At 43.7% G+C, this 18,450-nt stretch overlaps 1 protein-coding gene across 1 annotated transcript; it reads right to left on the bottom strand.

Moving 5' to 3' along the window:
* Positions 1 to 1,531: 1,531 nt before the first annotated feature.
* Positions 1,532 to 12,111, bottom strand: DNAAF4 (dynein axonemal assembly factor 4; the record flags this gene model as incomplete). Its single annotated transcript, XM_080934338.1, has 9 exons — positions 1,532 to 1,647; positions 2,154 to 2,259; positions 4,971 to 5,124; positions 6,012 to 6,121; positions 7,004 to 7,149; positions 9,048 to 9,273; positions 9,822 to 9,955; positions 10,529 to 10,676; positions 11,989 to 12,111. 9 exons carry the CDS (start codon positions 12,109 to 12,111, stop codon positions 1,532 to 1,534), a joined length of 1,263 nt encoding a protein of 420 aa, XP_080790464.1.
* Between the last annotated feature and the right edge of the window lie 6,339 nt (positions 12,112 to 18,450).

Below are 18,450 nucleotides of genomic sequence, written 5' to 3'. Positions count from 1 at the left end.
CTATCTGCCCGAAAGGCCACACTAAGCGATAGACTGTGAAACCCCTTTACTATGCTAATAAGCTTTTTGTATCAGGGAGGAAGAGTGGTTTTTGATGGAAAGAACTGGAGACTGAAGCTGGAGGAGGAGCAGAGGAAGCAGGTGAACCAGTCACTAGGTGGAGGGTGGAGATATGGTAGGGGAAGAGTTGAGTCTGGATGGCTGGCTCAGGAGACTGCCCTCAGCAAAAAGGTTAACAGGCTTATATAGTAAAGATGTCTCCATGTGTTTACTATTAAGCCCCAAAAAGGACATTCAAAGCAACTACAATCGTGTTTAGAGTGGTCAAAGAAGGCATCAGATCCTCGAAGCTGGAGTTCGAAGTGGTTGTGAGACACCCAATGTAGGAATCGGGAACTAAACTTGAGTCTTCTGGAAACACCACAAGAGTTCTTAACCACAAAGCCATCACACTGACCCTTGGTTAGTTTTTTTTTTTTTTTTTTTTTTTTTTTTTTTTGAGACTCAGTCCTGCTATGTGGCTCAAGCTGGCCATGAAGTAGGCATCTTCATTCTATTTCTTACTCAGGAGTGCTGGGACTAAGGGCATACAAGACCCTCCTCAGTTTTGTTTTCAACAACAGCCTATTAGTTCAAAGTAAGGTTTAGGGACTGGAGAGATGGTGTAGTGGAAGAGCACTGGCTGCTTTTCCAGAGAACTTTGGTTCAATTCCCAGCACCTACAGAATGACTCCAGTTCCAAAAGACCTAATGCTCACTGCAAGCACTGCACACAACCATGGTACACAGTCCTATAAGCAAGACTCCCATACATAGAACATTAAATATAAATAAATAAATCTCTTAAAAAATAAACAAGGTTTTCAGATTAACTCTTTTTTCTGTTTATTTCTTCACTTTTTCTTGAGACAGTTTCAGTGTGTATCCCAGGCTATCCTGGAATTCTACATCCTTTTACCCAGCAGACCCAGGGTTGGTATGCAATACATATTACACTCTAACTGGTCTAGCCTCAAACAACAACTAATATAAAGAAAAAAATGCTTATGTGTATCTGTAAGTGACTAAAATTGTCTATATATTATACTAAAGCCAATCAAAATATATAAATCATTATATATTTTATTTAATATAATAAAAATACCTTATAAGCACAGTCTTACATGTGGAAATTCTATTCTGTTGATTCCTCAATAGTATCCTGGAAATGCCAACAGCCACAGCCGGATTCCAAGAGCACAGGCAATTCAGAACAGCAGTATCAAAGCCCAAGCCCTGTCCTAAGGCTGAAGAGTCAAATAGCTTCTGTTTCTCTGTGCTTTGAAACCGAATCTTGCTGTATAGCTTTGGCTGGCCTCAGGCTCCCAGAGACCTACCTACTTCTGCCTTCCCAGGCCTGGGATCAAAGGTGGTGAGAGACAGGCCATTTTAACTTGGAAATGATTCCTCAGGCACTGCCATTCCAAAGAGTCCCTAGCACAGTGCTTTACAGAGCGAGAGTACTCGCAGACACTCCTGTACCTAGTTGTCTCTAGTTGTGAGACTTCAGTGTTGTCCCCTGAATTATATTCCGAATCTTCTCTGCATCATTTTGTACAACTGTGTTGGCTGGATCAATCTTAAGTGCAGCTTCATAATCTTGCAAGCCTGTATTGACATATCATATCAATGATAATCAATAAAGCAAGTATTTCATAAATGCCTGTGTTATCTAGACAGCTTTTGGTTTTCTGAAACAGGGTCTTCTGTAAATTTAAAGACTTTGACCTTGATAGGTAACCTAAGACAGTGTTGAACTTCTGATCTTCCTCCACCCCCCAGTGCTGGGATTGCAGGTGTGTGCCACCACACATATGTATATGGTACTAGGGGTCTAACAGTCTTGTGCATGCAGGGCAAAGAAATCACTCTACTGGGGCTGGAAAGAGGTGGTTCAGCAGTTAAGAGCACTGACTGTTCTTCCAGAGGTCCTGAGTTCAATTCCCAGCAACCACATGGTGGCTCACAACCATATGTAATGAGATCTGATGCACTCTTCTGGTGTCTGAAGACAGCTACAGTGAGTGTACTTATATGTAATAAATAAATCTTAAAAAATAAAAATGAAATCGCTCTACTAACAGAGCTACACCATGCCTCCATCAGTCTCTTACCTTCAACATACAATTCTAGTTGACAGAATGCTGTCCCTCGTCGGACATGTGCCTTCATTCTTGCATTAGCATTGTCGGCAACAGGTGGTGTCAATAATTCTAGTGCCTTTCAAATGATATATATATAAGTAGGGGTTAGTGAGATGGCACAATGGGTAAAGTGCTTGCTCTGCAAGCCTAAAGGCCTGTGTTCGAACCCAGCACCCACATAAAAACAGAGTGTGCTAATATCAGTGCTGGAGGAGGAGAAACAGAAGGATCCCTAGAGCTAATAGGCAGGCCAGCCAGCCTAGCTCAATCAGCAAGGCCCTGATCCTAGTGAAAGACCCCGCTTCAACAAAAAGGTGGGAATTACAGAAAAATAATTGGGCTGGAGAGATGGCTCAGCAGTTAAGAGCACTGGCTGCTCTTCCAGAGGTCCTAAGTTCAATCCCAGAAACCACATGGTGGCTCACAACCACTTATAATACAGCTATAGTGTACTTATATATAATAAATAAATCTTTTTTAAAAAGAAAAGAATTTATGGTACAGGGGTGGATATGGAGGATTGAAGGGAGAAAGAGTAAGGAAATTGTACAATTATACTTTTAAAAAACTGAAAATGCAAGTGTGAGGCTAGAAAGATGGTTCATAGGCTAAGAGCAGAGGCTGCTCTTCCAGAGGTCCTGAGTTCCATTCCCAGCACCCACATTAGACAGCTCACTACTGTCTATAACTTCAGGGTACCCAGTCTCATCCTTTGGGTCCTGTGGACAACTGCATTCATGTGCAAAGAACTGTCCATCCCACTACCACACACACTCATACACATAACTGAAAATAACCATCCCACTACCACACACACTCATACACATAACTGAAAATAACCATCCCACTACCACACACACTCATACACATAACTGAAAATAACCATCCCACTACCACACACACTCATACACATAACTGAAAATAACCATCCCACTACCACACACACTCATACACATAACTGAAAATAACCATCCCACTACCACACACACTCATACACATAACTGAAAATAAATCCTTAGAAAAGAAAGTAAGGTGAATAGTGCCTCTAGAACACCAAGATTGACCTCTTGCCACTACTCATGCCTGCAAACACATCGCACACATTCTACATGTGTGTGTATAAAACAGTCAAAATGATTTGCACCTATAACTCCTGTCCCCAGAGCATTATGAAGTTCCCAGGCCTGCAGTTCCAACACTTTGGAGGATCAAGAGTGAAAGACCATTCTTCCACTACATACTAGGTTTCCAGGTCAGTCTAGGCTACATGAGACCCTGTCTCAAAAATAAATAAGACACTAAGAGTTCAAACAAACAGCTGGGCCTGTAGCACATGCCTATAATTCCAGCTATAGGGAGGCTAAGGCATAGATTGGCAAACTTAAGGCCTGTTCACTGTTAGGTGATTTTAGGCAATTTAGGCCTGAAATATAAGTTATATTGGTAAATTGTCATGTGCTATTTGCACATATTGAGAGCTGACTTAAGCATGTTTATTCCAAGATTTTCCAAAACTTCACATCCTAGGTCAGGTTGCCCCTGATTCTCTAACAGGGGGAAAGGACAATAGCTAAGAGCTGAGGCTGTAATTAAAACAGCACCCCTGAGAATGGCTGGTTCTCAGGGTGAGCCGTTCCCAGCAGAGGTTGCTATTGTTCATCACACAGTGTAAAAAGGCCTGCAGTGGGAAGGAGGAACCAGCTCATCCATGAAGCAAAGTCTATGCTCTGCCTAGAGACCTCTCAACCAGGACCCGCAGTATGGCCCTCTCAGTGGGACTTCCCCAGTGACTGCTACAGGATGTTGTCGGTGCCTGATGCGATAGTTTTACTCTCTGATGCTTCTCTTCCTGGCTGCTCCTTGCTGATTGTCCGTTCGCTTTTGCTTACTCCAAAACAAGCATAATTTTTGGAAGCACAAAGCATGTCTATTGCAGATTATCCTCTACAGAGAACAACTGAAAAAGGAAGAGAGGACTACACACAGAACCCAGCAGCACAGCATTTACCTTGAAGGGTGTAGCATTCAACTTCTGGGGGAGGGTACGAAGTTCAGAGCCCAGCACTTCACACTGGCTAAGCAGAGGCTTTACTACTAGGCTAAGTGCTAAATCCTAGAGCATCATTTAAACCAATAAAGAAGGCCTGGCAAATGTTTGCTCAACTCCCTGTCCATGTGAAACTTGAACGTGCTAGGTTCTATAACAATTTTTTTTCAGACATCAGTAGTTTATTGTTTTAGTAGTCTAAACACATTCAAAATGGAAACTCAAAAAGAAAAATTGCAAATACCTGATGGATTTTTGTGTCATCCTTGCACAGGGACCACGATACTCTTGTCTGTGTCAATCCAGTTTTAGCATATGTACACACACTGGTCTCACTTGATCTTTTGAGGCAGTCTCACTTTGTAACCTTGCCTGGAATTGGCTATTTGCTATATAAGCCACGCTGGCCTTGAACTAAGCGATCCTCTTCCTTCAACTCCTTGATGAGCACCATAGCTGGCTCTCCATAATTTTAAAGATGTGTGTATGTATATGTGTGTGTGTGTGTATGTGTATGCATTTGGTGTTTTTACCTGCATGTATATCTATATGAGGCTGTCAGATCTTGAAGTTACAAACAGTTGTGAGTCACCATGTGGGTGCTGGGAATTGAATGTGGAGTCCACTGGAAGAGCAGTCAGTGCTCTTAACGGCTGAGCCATCTCTCCACCACCAAAGCATTAAACGAAGTAAATACATAAACATATACACAACACACCCAAACAGAGAAATATACCTACCTTAGAAGAGTCCTCAATGGCCTTGTGTAAGTTTTTTAATTTGAGGTGGCAAGCAGCCCGATTCAAATACAATAATGGGATCTTACAGTTCAATCGTATGGCTAAATTATATGCATCAACCGCTGCCAAATAGTTTTCTGTTGCAAACAATTTGCTAATGAGACAAAAAGAAAAGGCCAATTTAACACTGAAGCAGACACGGAGAAATAACATCTCTCCTACTTGGCACCCAGACAGATACTTTGCCATCTGCTTTGTTTATTCCCAGTCAGATGCAGACTGCCTACTGCACTGGCTCCATCTCTCCACACGCCAAGCAAGTACCGTGAGTAGGACAGAGCCTCCCGCCCAAAGGCGGCCGCCATTGGTTTAATGCAGCAAGTGTGTGTCTATCTCCCTTGATATGGTGATTTATTTAGGAATAGGAAAGGGGCTTAAACTGGCCTGAATGACTGGCCTCCTCCGAGGGTGAAGAGCTGGTAAAACTTCTCCCTCTGCTGGCTACGGAGGAAAGCACACAGCACAAATGCAGCTGCTCGTGGTTAACCACCGGAGAAACTAGTTACATGAAAGAAAGCTGAACAAACAAGAACCGGAGGACATCATGACATGGTGTGGGGGGGGGAGCTGCTATGAGTGTGACACCTGTATCAATGTTCCATCAACACACAGCCACTGCCAGCCAGCCTGCTGGCGCAGATCCATCATCCCAGCTGGGTGAGAAGATCGTAAGATCAAGGTTTGCATGGCTGATGCAACAAACTGAAGGCCAGCATGGGCAACTTACTGAGACCTGTCTCAGAATAAGGAAGGAACTGCTGCAATCCCACTACTTGATAGGGAGAAAGGAGACCTGGGGTCTAAGGCTTTGTTTGACCACAAGTAAGTTCCCCAGACTGTGCCATGTGAGCCCCATGTCAAAAGTAACAATAAGTGAAGTAATTTTAAAAAGGGAAAAGGGCAGGGAGTATAGCTCAGAGTTCTAGCACGAGTCTAGATAGTGAGGCCCAATGTAGGACGCTGGACACTCAGACAACTCACTTTCCCTTGTCTTTCAACCAGTCCGGATTCTTCTCTTCCTCTTTTAAGTCAAAGAATTCAGGAAGATCAGTGCTCATGGCTCTCCGTGCCTCTGCTTGTTTTTGCAGCCACTACGATGGGAATGCAGTTTGGTGATGGACACCGTCTATGCTGGCTCATGCAGTCAACCCAACAGTATATGGAAATCACCCAGGAGAGGAGCCTCTAGAATACCTGTGGGATTATCCTGATTACATTACTTAACGTGAAGAGATTTTAACTGTGGATGGAGCCATTCTCTAGACAGGAGCTCCTGGACTGTGTTCATGAAGAGAGGTGTAGGAACAGCAAACACCTATGGAGCCCCATACACAGTGAGAAATCACTCCTGCTTTACAACTCCGTACAGTGCTTGCTGGTCCTTGTTGGTGTTCTCCACTTCTTAGAGAGGAACATATCAAAGAACTTCTCGTGGTATTCCAGCTGATTCTGGCCACATCTGCTGACTCATGCCAATTTGGGAAAGCCTTGAGGTTTCTGCTGGATTGAGCCGCAGCTACTGCTTCATGTTAGCATTTGCTATTGAACTGGACTGCTGGTATTCTGACAGTGAAGAATGGAATCGCCCCCAAAGATCTACTACTAAACAGGTCCACAACCCTTTTTTCTATGAACCTTCTTTCTCCTCTACCTCTGGTTGGTGGGCTAAGGGAGGCTGAATCATTTAAGAACCCTGAATAAAAGAGATTTAGAGAAAAATCTAAGCACTGTGTGGAGCAAAAGCAAATTTAAAAAAAAAACAAAACACTAAAACAAAAAGAAATATAAAACCTTTTTTTTTTTTTTTTTTTTTTTTTTTTTTTTTTTTTTTGGGTTGGACCTCTTCCCAAAGCCCTGGCTGTCCTGAACCTCACTAATTTCCACAGATGACATAATGACGGCATTCTGCCCGCCCCGCTGACACTAAGACACTAACTGAAGTGGTGACCACCTTGCTGATGCTCTGTGCCTACCTCTTCCTCTTCTGCAACTTGAGATTCCCGGAGAGCAGTTGGGAACACTCGAGGGGTAAAGCTGATTTGAATGCTCCCAGCAGAGCGAGGAGCAGGGACTTTGTCTTCCTTTAACTTCTCAGAAAATATGTTTTCCCATTTCCTCCCTTCAAAAGCAAAGGCATCGAACAAGTCATTTATTTCTCATTTCTAACATACTGACTTTTCAGATTAGTACACACCAAAGCTAATTCTAAAATTAATAACAAAAACAACAAAGAAACAAATAATAAAAAGATAAATAATAAAAAATAACAACAAAAGCCAACAAAATAAAACAAGGCAAAGATAGGCCAGTGAGACAGGTCAGAGGGTAAAGTGCATCCTTCTGTACAAGCATGATGACTTGACCTCATAAAGTGGAAGGAGCTGGGCTGGGCAGTGTACGCCTGTAGTCCCAGTGCTGAAGGGTGAAGCAGGCTGATGGATCTCTGTGAGTTCCAGACCAGACTGTTCTATATAGGGAGGTCCAGGCCACCAGGCTATATAGTCAGCAAAGTGCAACTGTCTCAAAAAAAAAAATGGGGGAAAGGATGGGGAGGGCACAACAGGACACCAATTCTACAGAGTTGTCCTCTGACCTCCTGTGGCACACCACACACACACACACACACACACACATTGTACACAAATAACAAAAATAAACCAAAGATGTTTTCTGCAGCAAGGAACAGAACATCCAGCATTAATATGGCAGCCTGTCTGTTCTTTAGTCAATGACCCGCTGCTTTTCTGGGGTTCACTGCTGAGCCTCTGTCTAGTTTGTATCCACTCTGGGGGAGGCACACTAGGCAAACCCATTATGACATGCATGCCTCCTCCAAGTCCTGCACCCCTAAAGAAGAAAGCTTTTCACCCATCACAGAGAACTGTGAGAAAGTGGCAATGATGGCAGTGAAAGGCAGACTAGGCAGCTGCCAAGCCAGAGAAGAGGAATAAAGCCATGTACTGGAATGTCATCTATACACAAGGAAAGACAGCTGCAACTTAGAAACACTAACACACCTAAATGTGACACACGGGGTTGGAGGTAGACATTGAAACAGGCGAGAAAGGATTTCAGGAAATGAGGACTCAGAGTAATATACTTTAAAGAAAAAGAGTGCACACAAGAAGGAAAAGGTGGGGCTAGGGAGAAGGCTCAGCAGTTAAGAGCACTAGTTGCTCTTCCCAAGGATCAAGGTTCAATTCCTGGAACCCACATGGCAGCTCACAGCTGTCTGTAACTCCAGTTGCAGGGGATCCAACATCCTCACACAGATATGCATGCAGGCAAAACACCAGTGCACATAAAATAAAAACAAAAAAATATTTTTAAAAAGAAAGAAAAGGACATTTTTTAAAATCTACATAGGGCATTTGGGACAGCCTTGGACTACATAAGATGCCTTCTCAAAAAATAATATGTGTGTGTGCAAGCGCTGGATTTAGCTCAGGTTCTATAAGCTTGCCTAGAAAAGCAGAAGGACTTGGTCCTCAGTGTGAAGGGAAGAAAACAGAAACAAACTTGCTTGAGGCATGTCTAAAATCCCAGCAATTGCTAGGCGGAGACAGGAGGATCAGAAGTTCAAGCTTATCCTCAGCTATAAGGCAAGTTTGAGGCCAGCCTGGGCTACAGGAAATAAAAATAAAAGTAAATGAGTTGTCTGTCTTTTCCCTGATTGCATCCTTACACCAATTGTGGGGCACCTTTTCTCTGACTCATCCTTCCACTTAACTAGTTCCCAGTGTCTACTCTGTGTTTCCTTGTTTTCAAAGTCTCTCTATGCTCAATATTTCTGATTCGTACAACATGACCACCATGTGGCCAGTAAGCCATGTGTGATGGTGAGTTCCTGCAAGGTTCAGACCTACACAGCGAATCCTGTCTCGCCCCTCAGAAAAGGCTTTCCATCTTACACCTTTGTGTCGTGATGCTTGTTTTCAGTGTGCCAGAGCATTGCCTATGCCTGCAGAAAGATTTTTAAACAGAGAAAGGAGGAGAAAAAGACAGGAGGCACCACACCTCTCGTGGGAAGGTGAGCGGGCGGGGCCTTCCGGAGCAAACCCCGGGGTTTCCCTGCTCCCCTCCCTTCAGCTTGCTTTCCCGGTGGCGACTTCTCCCTCCTCTGGGCTTGGTTTTGTCCATCAGCCTTTTTTTGACATTCCTTCCACGCTTCTAATTCTCTAGTTGCTTTTTTCCGTTCGTTTTCCTTCATGTCTTCTATTTTCTTCCTCTCTTCTTCTTCAATCTATAAGCATTGTAATTAGCAAGTTACTTAAAACACTCAGAAAGCAGTGGCTGTACATGTGGGATATGGGCCAGATGCGCTTGTGTTCCTGTGAGCGTCTGAGCCCCGGAGAGCCCGGGTTTTAATTTGCACTGAGACAGTGGATCCCGCTCCCACCTCCCCACACGTGAGTATGTAATGGGCACTCGCTTCTGAAGGACAGGATGCTCTCCAGATGAACTGCAGGGCACCAAAAGGCATTTCCCAAAACCCCTCCACCCATCTCCCCTCTAGGCTTCATGGAGGAGGCTCAGTACTAGCGGTGTGACAAGAGCAGCAATGGGACAGGTCACAAGTCAGTGGCCAAGATGCTGAGACCCTAACTCATGAGCTGCAGTAGCTGATCATTTGCCTAGCACTCCATTTGTAAACCAAGCTGGCCTCAAACTCCCAAGTGCTGGAATTAAAAGTCTGTGCCATCACCACAGCCGCTGATGGCTTTGACTTCTGATCCTCCTGTCCCTGGCTCCTCATCACCTTCAGCAAGTGTCCTGGCGTTTGCCACTTACTTTCATCATCACGCCTAGTGCGTATCTCTGATCTTCTCGCTTGGCAGCAGCTTTTGCTTCTGTGGCCTCTTTTGCTTTCTCCTGTGCTTGCAAGATAGATTTTTCTCTTATTCTCTGCATCATCTCTTTATCAACTGGAATGTAAGAAAAAGCACTGTATCGGGATTGTGATTAATTTGTCTTATTGAGGAGAAAAGCGCTTATATCAATCTGAATAAGATCTCTTTAGATCTAATTTCATAAAAAGTAGAAAAACTGATCAAGACGGCATCTTTTTTGCGGCCCAGGTGTAGTTTAGGACTGTGATCCTCTTACTTCAGCCTCTTAAGAGCTAAGAGTGGGGCTGGAGAGATGGCTCAGTGGTTAAGAGCACCGACTGCTCTTTTCAGAGGTCCTGAGTTCAATTCCCAGTAACCACATGGTGGCTCACAACCATCTGTAATGGGATCTGATGCCCTCTTCTGGTGTGTCTGAGGACAGCTACAGTGTACTTACATGTAACAAATAAATAAATCTAAAAAAGAGCTGAGAGTGTAAGCAAGCACCACCTGGAGCCATCATGACACCCAGAGAAAATCTTTTTTGTTTTTTGTTTTTTTTAGACAAGGTTTCATGTAGTCTAGCTTTCTATTATTGGCTTATATTTACATACTGAGCTCTCTTGAATGACACCCAGCTGAAGTGAACAACTCTCACTAAAAGCTTACCACCTGGCATAGAAAGGCTCTCCCATAAAACTGGCTCCTTTTTATACAATGTGAAGAGAATTGTGTCATTTCCAATCTTGGCTTTGCTCTTCCCATCATCTATGGGAGCATAGAGGAACACTTCAAATAAAAATGGGGGGAAGTTAACCTGTTCAGAAGAGAGAGAAAGGCATTGAGTTAGTTACACAAATTAAAGACACTGCCATTAAAAAAAAAAAAAAGTCTGGGCTGGAGAGATGGCTCAGTGGTTAAGAGCACTTGTTCTTATAGACAACCTGAGTTCTGTTCCCAGCATCCATAAGGAAACTCAACAACCATCTGAACTCCAGTTCTAGGGGATCTGACATCCTCATCTGAACTCCCAAGGCATCAGATAAGCACAGGGTACACATTCTTACACATAGGCAAAAAAGCCATACACATAAATTTAAAAAAATGTATAGTCATTTATTCCAGAAAAAAATGTTAGGGTGGAGATATTGTTCCTGGCCGTGGTGTTGCAGGCATGTTATTTGGTACTCAGGAGATAGAAGCAGGGTGCTCAGACATTCCAGGTCATCCTCAGCTACGAAGTGAGGAAGTGAGCTTGAAGCCAGCCTGGGTTATATCAGACCGTGAGTGTGTATGTGATATGTGTAATATTTATCTCAAAACCCCACTGAACTTATTCCAGGCAGCATAATTTAGCAAAGTATATGAGGATACAATGGATGAAAGCAATCTGTGACCCGAATATGTCTGTAGAGGACACCACACTGAAAACAGATGTTTTTGTTGTTGTTTTAATGACAACTTTGTGTGCCTTCGTGTGGGTCTATGAGCACCATGGCATGCAAAAGGTCAGAGAATTGTGAGTTGTTTTTCTCCTTCCTGGGGACTGGACTGAGGTTGTCAGGCTTCGTGGAGTACATTATTTCATTGACCCATCTTACCAGCCCTAGATTTGTTTTTCAAAATAGGACTTTAAGTTGAGGTTTAGCCAAGGATGGTAGAGCATCCCATTAATCCCAATACTTGGAAGTCTGAGGCAGGAGAATTGCCCAAAGTCAGAAGCCAGTGTGGGCTACAGAGTAAGATACCCCAGTCCACACCCTCCAAGCTATAGGAGCTGGAGAGATGGCTCAGTGGTTAAGAACATTTGCTCTTGCATAGTTCGTGGTTCACAGCCATCTGTAATTCTAGTTCCATGAGATGTGACCCCTCTTCTGGCCTTCGCGGGCATTTGCACACACCTGATGCACACTCATACATGCAGGCGTTCATACATTTAATATATACACAGTGGCTACAAATGTAGCTCAGTGGCGTGGCACGCACGTGACGCTGGGTTTGATCCTTAGCATAGCAAAAATAAATTAATAAAAAATGTAAATCAAAATTTAGTTTTAAAAAAGTAAAGCAATGGACAAGGCAGCTCCGGCTCCCGGGGCGCACGGCAAGTGCATCTCCGTCCCGCCCACCTTCAGGTAACTTTCCCCACAGAATACGTCAGCGTCGCGCACGCAGACGCCGCGCAGAGGCAGCGACAGGAAGACCGTGGCCGGCGTCTGCTGCCAGCTGAACTCGCTCACTCGCACCGGCATGGCGGGACCGACGACTGCACAGCCACTTTACGTCGCTAAGAAGCCGAGTAGGTTGCTAGGGAAGCGGAGATTGAGAGGCTGCCATCATTTCCGGTCCGTAGGTCCCTTCCGGGTCAGGGGTCCAGTGGGACGCTCGACCTCCCAGCGCGTTGAGTATGGCAGTCCGCCCCAGTCCGACTTGAGTCACAGCAACTGTGTCCCCCGCTGCCTCTGAGAGAAGGAGGAAGTAGAGCACGGGAAATGAGAGGGTTCGGGGACAGGAGACTGCCCTGCACAAGCACTGCTTTCCAGAGGCTTCGAGTTCACCGGTGCTTGGCTTCTCTTAAGCGCCTCTAGCTCCAATCTGATACCCTCTTCAGGCTTCCGAGGGCACGCACTCACACACAGACACAAATTAAAATAAATATAAATAATTTAGAGTAAATTTCTGTTAAAGGAGAAGCTGTTGTGTGGCTTCCTGGAAGAGGTCAGGTTGCATTCTCAGCTCTAGAACTGGAGTTAAACAGTTGTGAGCTGTCATTTGCTTGCTGAGAATTGCACCCAGGTCCCCTAGGAAGAAGAGCCAGTGCTCTTAATCACTAAGCCATCTCTCCAGTTCTCCAGTAATTCATTCTAAATGCTACTTCTACTTCCTTAGGCCCAGTTTCTACATTACTGAAGTATAATGTGAATGATAAATGTAATTAAGTACTAGAGAAGTTATTTGCACATAGGAAGCTGTACTTTAAACTAGGAAAGTTTGGAGAGCGTTTAGAGAAATGTTTAAACATTGCAGCAAGTTTAGGATCAGTAGAACTGGGTTAGTGCCTCTCCCCTGCTGATCCTGACTTGTCAGAAGTTCATTAATATCTCAAACTTCTGGTCCTTTGGAACAGTGGGAACCCTCTTAGCAATCTCTTGTCCCTCGTAGTTGAGAAACCTACACATCCTGCAGATTTGTTCCATTTTCATCGTGCTTTTTTGCCATTTTCTCTCCATTTTATTCTTGTTCTTACCATGTTGTCTTAAGCTCTTGTGTCTTTTCTGGCCTCTGCAGGCACCGGGCACACACACACACACACACACACACACACACACACACACACACACATCCATGTAAGTTGATGTCAAGGCGATACATGGATACATGATTGGACAGTGGAGAGTGGGGTGGGGACAAAGGTTTTGTAAGGCTGGAGGGATGAGGAAGGAGAGAAGAATCAAGATGGAGTTGGAGGAGGTGGTTCTAGACCCAGGTGGTCTGAATTGGCGATAGGTAGATACGATTATTTCTAAGGCTCTCAATGGACCAATTTGTTTTATCTAGGTGGGCGGTTTGCGTCTTTGTCAAATGGTTGTAAGCGTAGTGTGGATGTATTGTGGATTGAGAATTTAACATATAAATCGAATTGCTAAATCATGTTTCTGGAGCTTTGAGTTTAGCGGGTTTTGGGCGGGGCAGAGTTCACATCGGGGAGAGAGGCAGCTGGAGCATTCGGGTCTGGCACCCGTGCCAGCTCGGATTGAGAATACGCTGGGCCTGGGGATGTGTGTGCCAGGGGTTGTAACTACATGCCTAGAGGATGGCGTGGTGAGGGTGGCTTGTGGAGCATGTGACAGAGTAGCAACCAGGTCCACAAGTGCCATGTGTGGTGTCAGCACAGTCCAAATGGTGCCAGCACTAACTTGGAATAAAAGGTTGCATTTTAAAAATAATTCCCACAACACATACACACACTTTAAAATAAAAAGCCAGGCGGTGGTGGGGCACACCTTTAGTCCCAGTGCTTGGGAGGGAGAGACAGTCATATCTCCGAGTTTGAGACCATCCTGGTCTACAGAGCAAGTTCCAGGACAGCCAAGGCTGCACAGAGAAAACCCATCTTGGAAAACCAGATGAAAAGGAACTGACGGGCTGAGGAGGTAGCTCAGATTGTAGAGAGCTTACATGCTCAGAGCCCTGGGTTCAATCCCAGCACCACACAAACCAAGTACAGCCTTGCATGCTGAAATCCTAGAACTTGCAAAGTAGAAACAGGAAGATCAGAAATTCAAAGCTATCTTCTACTACATACTGAATCCGAGGCCAGATTGGGCTACGTGAGACCCTGTCTCAAATAAAATAAAGCATAAAATAATGAGGCACTGGTGGTCCAGGCCTTTAATCCCAGCACTCGGGAGGCAGAGGCAGGCAGATCACGGCTAGCCTGATCTATAGAGGGAGTCCAGGATAGGCAGGGTTACAGAGGGAAACCCTGTCTCAAACAAAACAAATAAAAGCAGAACTGATTTTTATCAAAAAGCATAATGTTGTTATTTTTTTGTATCTGAAATATTTTTTCAACCAAGGCTCACAAGACTTGTGCAGCTAAACCAACCGAGTCCAGTACACGGAGCAGGAGAAAACGGACCACGGGAAGAAATGCCTTTGTGAAAGGGTGTTGGAATTTGGAATGGTCAAAGAGAAGAAAGTTTCCAACTAGATTCAGCACTTCCAAAATTGAGATAACCCCTTTGCTTATCCCATGTCATGCTATATTTGACATATTAAATATTTTAGGCTAAAGAAACCTTGTTAAACTCCTCCTCCCCCCAGTTTTTAAAGACGTGGTATCTCTGTATCCCTGGCTGTCCTGGAGCTCACAGAGACCCACCTGCCTCTGCCTCTGCCTCCCCAGGGCTGGAATTAAAGATGTGTGTTCCCACTGCCCTGCTTAAACCAAAGGAATGTAAGAAAGACCCTTTAACTGACTATAATTCAGTCTTCTCTGAGACAGATCTCATAGGATCCTCATGTGGAAAAAAAAAGTACTCCTTAAGACCTCCCCTTTTTCTGAAGGGGGGGAGGAGTAGATGTGGGGAGGAGGCATGGGGGTAAGGACTGGGAGGAGAGGAGGGAGGGGAAACTGCAATCAGGATCTAAAAATAGGCAGGCAGACAGACAGATAAAATACTGTCCTCCTTTAGGGGCTAGAGAGCTGGCTCGCCAGTTAATAGAATTGACTGCTGCTCTCCAGAGCACCCAGCCTCAATTCCCAGCACCCACAAGGCAGCTGTCTGTAGCTCCAGTTCCAGGGGGATCCAAGGCCCTCTTCTGGCTTCAAAGGGCACTGCACACATAAAAAATTCATACACGTAAAAGAAATAAATCTTTAAACCTGTAAAGCATCCATATGTTTCTGAAGTAAATACACAAACAGAATATTATATAGCAATACAAACAAGCAAATTATTTCTCTACACTAAATGATGACTGAAAAAGGGAAGTAAAAAAATTTTTAAAGATTCTTAAGGACCAGTAAAATGATTCATCAGGTAAAAAAGCGTGCTGCCAAGCCTAACAACATGAGTTCAAGCCCCAGGACCCACATGGTGAAAGGCAAGAACCAAGTCTGGCAAGTTGTTCTTTGACATCTAATATATAACAAATAATCATAATATATAAAGCAAGAGGTTCTTTTAAAAATACCATTCATTCATTCATTTTAGAGACAAGGTGGCCCATGAGCCAGGCTGACCTGGAACGTGCTATATAGCTCAGGCTGATCTGCTGAGCCCTCTCTCCTCACTCTGTTTCCCTCCCCCTTTTTCATTATGTAACCCAAGCTAGCCTGCAACTCTGTCCTCCTGTCTGGGATACATATGTGACTCCACATCTGACTTACTAATGCTAGTTTTTTTATTTCAAACAAAAGACATAACATCTGTTTGTAGCCCTGGCTGGCCTCAAACTCACTGAGATAGATATGCATGCCTTTTCCTCTGCATCCCAAGTGTTAGAATTAAAGGTGTGTGCCATCACATTTACTAAGCAGTTTCTTTTAAAATTTATTTTATGTGTTTGGGTGTTTGCCTATATTTCTGTGTACCATGTTCATACAGTGTTCACAGGGGCCAGAAGGGGGCATCAGATTTCCCCTTGGAACTGCAGTTAACAGAAGGCAGTGCTGAGTTGCCTTGTGGGTGCTGAAAATTGAACATTTGGAAGAGCAGCAAATGCTCTTACCCACCTCTCTAGCCTCTCCTAACCCCATACCCCCAAGCTCACATTCCCACCCTGCCCCAAACACCTTCTAGGTCCTGGTGTCTCCCCTGCATGGCAAACATTTAGCTGTATCTTTATGCATTGCTTACAATATTAAAGTTACAGAGATTTAACCTTCTACCCCATCTCTGTACTTTGAAGAAAAAAAGTGTACATATCAGGAACTGGCCGAAAGGATTTGTTCATCGGTATAAACTCCTGGCCACCTCCAGGCCAGAGCCCCCCTTAACTTTCTGATGGTTCCATTTCACCCAAAGCCAATGCACTCACACCTACCCCCCTGATGAGAGACAAAAGTGCAGAATCTTAAAATAAGCAGACATTCGCCTTCAAAACTACCTTTGTTTAAGAAAATCTGAAATAGAGGAACACCAGAGGAGACAAACTCACAACTCAAGTTGTTGAAGAAAGCCTGCATACATTTCCACTAATTGAGTCGAAGGCTGATGAAAGTCCTTGCACAGCACACAGATGACACCATGTCTCCCTGAAAGCAATGGTGACAGGAGCACAGTCTGATGGGAGAATAGACTCTCTGCTTGTCTTACAACGTTAGACTACAGCACCAATGTGTGGGAGGCATGCTCAGGGCCAAAGTCCAGCATGGTGTTTGGGGCACAAAGGAGCAGAATGGAAATTGTACAAGGTCAGTACCTCCAAGGAGAGATACTTATAATTCAAAATTTAACACTTGGGAAACTTAAAAAAACTCTCCGCATTTGGCCAAATTCTATCAGTTACTGAACTAGCTCCCTTCAATTTCTTTGAGTAGTGTAACCTGTGAACCATGTGAAGATAATGATTCGGAATGGTCTAGTGGTCACTTTATTATTATTTTGTTGTTGTTGTTATATTGTCATTTCGAGGCTATATCTCACTGTGCACACCTGGATGGCCTGGAATTCACTATGCTGACCAGGCTGGCCTCCAAAGTGCAAGAGACCCTCCTGCCTGCTTCCCAGTGCTGAGACAAAAGGTGTGTACTGCCGTGCCCAGCCCTGATCACTTTATTAATTCATAGTACTACTTCTCTAAAGGTTTATGATTGAATAGACATGTCAAAGCTCTAAAAAGGCTATTTGTTAAGTTAAACACCTAGGATGTGGTACTAAACTTTTTAACACACACACACAAATAGGCCTATGAAAATATGGACATTCAAGTAAAACAGAGCAGGATTGGGCCACCACGTGATGTCTCTAAGACTGGATAAGAGGTACTGATTGCTACTCCATTCCATTGTCAACAGTTAACAATAACAAATACAGGATGTAGCACAACCAGCATACCGAGATCTGACGCAGTCTCAAACATGAAATAACCTAAGTACACATTCACTCGGAAATGTGCTCAGTGGTGTAGAAATTCCTAAGTCAGAGCAGTTCTGACCAGTAAAGTCTAAATTAGAAGGTTTTAGATATGCAACCTAAGCACACCCCAGCATTTGTTTTTACTTTAAGCATATAATTTCAAATATACAAACTTGCAATGACCGAATATCATACAGTTCCTTTGAGTAGTAATTTTAATGGTAAAGACTTTTAAAATATTTATTCTTTATGGTGCATGTGCGTGTGTGCGCACATGCGTGTGTGAGTGTGTGTGCGTGTGCACAGATGTCCTTAGAAGGCAGAAGAGGGTTTTGGAGTCCCTTGAACTGGAGTTACAGGAGATGTGAGACACCTGACTTGGGTGCTGGAAATGAACTTGATTTCCCTGAATGAGCAGCAAGCACTCTCAAAGGCTGAACCAGTCCTCCAATCATAACAAAGAATGTTTTAAAACTAGTATTCTTCAATAAATACCTCAAAAATTAAAGGTGAAAATGTGCTTCATTGGTTAAATATTTATAAAATCATGACTTTCAACATCAAACCAATCATCAGATAGTACAAACTAAATAATATCCATGTCCTGTATGTGGTTACAAATTCTAAATTAAGTGAGAGATTTTATTATCTTAATAATTGTCATATCTAAGTTTTTAATAAAGATTGGTGCCATTATTTTGCTTATAGTAGAGTGAACATTGCTTTCAGTCAGCAGCTGTCTGCATGTGTGAGCTAAGAGAGCTCCTCAGAAATCATACCTGCAGGTACATGGGCTCTTTTCTTCTTGAGACAGTCTTGCTAAGTAGCCCAGGATGGTCCCCAATTCCAGAGCCTCTCCAGATCAGTTCTGCACGCTGAACTAATTAGTTACACTCCTTTTAGATGTACTTATGAATGCCATGAGCTGCTAACACCAAATTTTAATCCTCAAAGACATCAGAGCCTTTACAAACTAACCCAAAAATAGGGATGTTTCAGTTGTCT

Source organism: Micromys minutus (genome assembly GCF_963924665.1).
Source record: "Micromys minutus genome assembly, chromosome: 21".
NCBI classification, from domain to species: Eukaryota; Metazoa; Chordata; class Mammalia; order Rodentia; family Muridae; genus Micromys; species Micromys minutus.
This window is presented reverse-complemented; position numbering and strand designations above follow the sequence as displayed.